At 54.8% G+C, this 2125-nt stretch overlaps 2 protein-coding genes across 2 annotated transcripts in view; one reads left to right on the top strand and one right to left on the bottom strand.

Annotated features, from left to right (window-relative positions):
• Positions 1–286, bottom strand: part of PSMC5 (proteasome 26S subunit, ATPase 5) — a 4818-nt gene extending 4532 nt beyond the window's left edge. The window contains exon 1 of the mRNA XM_007456766.1: positions 125–286. Coding sequence (XP_007456828.1) covers positions 125–148 — 24 coding nt within the window. The 5' untranslated portion in view covers positions 149–286. The remainder of the gene's footprint in view (positions 1–124) is intronic.
• Positions 287–557: 271 nt separating this feature from the next.
• FTSJ3 (FtsJ RNA 2'-O-methyltransferase 3) overlaps positions 558–2125 on the top strand; it is an 8562-nt gene continuing 6994 nt past the window's right edge. Inside the window, exons 1-4 of the mRNA XM_007456756.1 lie at positions 558–774; positions 952–1057; positions 1850–1896; positions 2019–2098. Coding sequence (XP_007456818.1) covers positions 708–774; positions 952–1057; positions 1850–1896; positions 2019–2098 — 300 coding nt within the window. The 5' untranslated portion in view covers positions 558–707. The remainder of the gene's footprint in view (positions 775–951; positions 1058–1849; positions 1897–2018; positions 2099–2125) is intronic.

Below are 2125 nucleotides of genomic sequence, written 5' to 3'. Positions count from 1 at the left end.
GCCCAGTCTAGACTGGCCCACCCCCCCCCACTCCCCCCACCCTCTTGCCCCGACCGGCTGCCCACCTCGGGTCACACCTGTTTCGCATCCAGCCCCAGTCCCCGCCCGACCACCGCCGCCATACCTGCTCTGGTCCGTCAAGCGCCATCTTCCCTCTTCCGCGGCCGGCATCAGAGCCGCCTTGGCGCGCAGGCGCAGAAGCAGGGGCTTGGGGACCGAAAAACCGAGGCAGAGAACAGTTCCGGGTCAATGGGCGGGGTGTGAGGACAGACGGTAATAAGTAACAGGGGCCATGAGGGGAGGGGCGGCGGTACGCGAGATCAGGAGCTTTGAAAAGGGTTAGCAGAACTCCTAAGTATTACTCTCTAGAAATTCGGTTTTGGTTAAAGTAACCATTTCTTCTGGTGCCAGCTTCCAACTTATAAAACCTGGGGACAGAAAATTTTTGTGGCCACGCTCAAAATGGCGGAAAACTTGGAGCCGGGGACGCGAGCGACGCAAGCGGAAGCGGAAATACGTTTGCTGCCCACACGTGCCGCTTCACGGGTGGTAGAAATGGTGCTGGGTGGCGGTGAGTAGTGTGGACTGAGGCTCCGAGTGTGTGTGCGACGGCGAGTGGGGAACGAAGAGCGGAATTTAGTGCTCCGGGAAGAGACGTCCCAATTTCTGCTTTCTCTCCATATTGAGTGACGCTCCCACGTTCCACCATGGGCAAAAAGGGCAAAGTCGGAAAGAGCCGGCGAGACAAGTTCTATCACTTGGCAAAGGAGACGGGTGAGCCAGGGTTCGCGCCGTCTGCGAGCGGGCGTGCCACCAACCTTGGCCGGTTCGCCCCCTTTCCGAATATTGAGTTTTTCTTCCGTAGAAAGGGTGGTGGGTCGTGAGGCCGCAGAAATCCCGCTGAGAAAGCGCTTCACGGGCCTTACTACAGTACTTTGACGCCGCCTCCAGGTTACCGTTCCCGCTCTGCTTTCAAGCTGATCCAGCTGAATCGCCGCTTTCAATTTCTGCAGAAAGCCCGAGCCTTGCTGGACCTGTGCGCTGCACCAGGTGGATGGTGTGTAACACCCGGCACCTGACGCTCCTTATGGAAGCGTTCTGGATTCCAGCCTTGGATGATTGAGTTGCATTTGGGGTGGGAGGGAAACAGTAATACCAACCTCAAATTTCTCTACTCCCCAGAACGTAAACTGCAGGGGGAAAGATTTGGACCGTGTACTTATGATATGATTGGCTGATACCGACCAGGGTTCTCGGTTTTCCCCAATCAATAGAAATTGACTAGAGGCCAGACAAGAAATTCAGGCAAGGTTTTCTTGGGGCCCCTGCTGCAAAAGGGAGAAGCGAAAACAAGTAGCAGGTTCCCTTGCTAGCCAGCTCTCCAAGGAGGGGGCTGGCTGGTTCCTTATATAGTGTGAAGGTGGGGGGTGTGTCCGGGGGTCCGGCCTGAGGGGCGGCTTCGGTGGTTTGCCCACCCCTTTGGTGGAGCCGAGTGCTGGGGGGCATGTGCAGTGCCCTGCTGCCTACACCCTGTTTTTGCTCCCAGCTCTTCAGAAGTGACAGTGGGGTGGTGTTTTTTGTGTGTGTGTTCATAATTTTTGTCGTCTTGTCCATAATTCGCCCCACCTGGGTATGCATGCAGTGTTTAGTCCCTTTTAGTTTCTTTGTATTCTGTTGCTCGAGGAGTTTTGTCCAGGTGCAAGCACTGAAGCAAAGGGTCCGAGGTCCCAGCCTGTCTCATTTCCACTGCACTTAGCAGGGGCCCCTAACACCGGGGATGAGAGATCACATTGCTGAGGGAGGGGAAGGGACAGTCCAGGGTGTTTTAATCTTTATTTCTCTTTTATAGGCTGCAGGTGGCCACCAAGTTTATGCCTGTATCCAGCCTTATTGTGGGTGAGTGACAGGTGGTGCTCCTGGATGTTCCAGGGGGTGGGAGTGTGAGACCCTGTGTTCTGCATTTCCTTTCTCTCTGCTTGAGACAACCTTTTGGAATACTCTGCCCTAATTTCTTCTAGGAGTGGATCTGGTTCCAATTAAGCCTCTTCCCAATGTGGTGACACTCCAGGAAGACATCACAACAGAACGCTGTAGGCAGGTAATAGGAATCTCTCTTTCCCTGTTT

Source organism: Lipotes vexillifer, unplaced genomic scaffold, assembly GCF_000442215.2.
Source record: "Lipotes vexillifer unplaced genomic scaffold, Lipotes_vexillifer_v1.1 scaffold299, whole genome shotgun sequence".
Taxonomy (NCBI): domain Eukaryota; kingdom Metazoa; phylum Chordata; class Mammalia; order Artiodactyla; family Lipotidae; genus Lipotes; species Lipotes vexillifer.
This window is presented reverse-complemented; position numbering and strand designations above follow the sequence as displayed.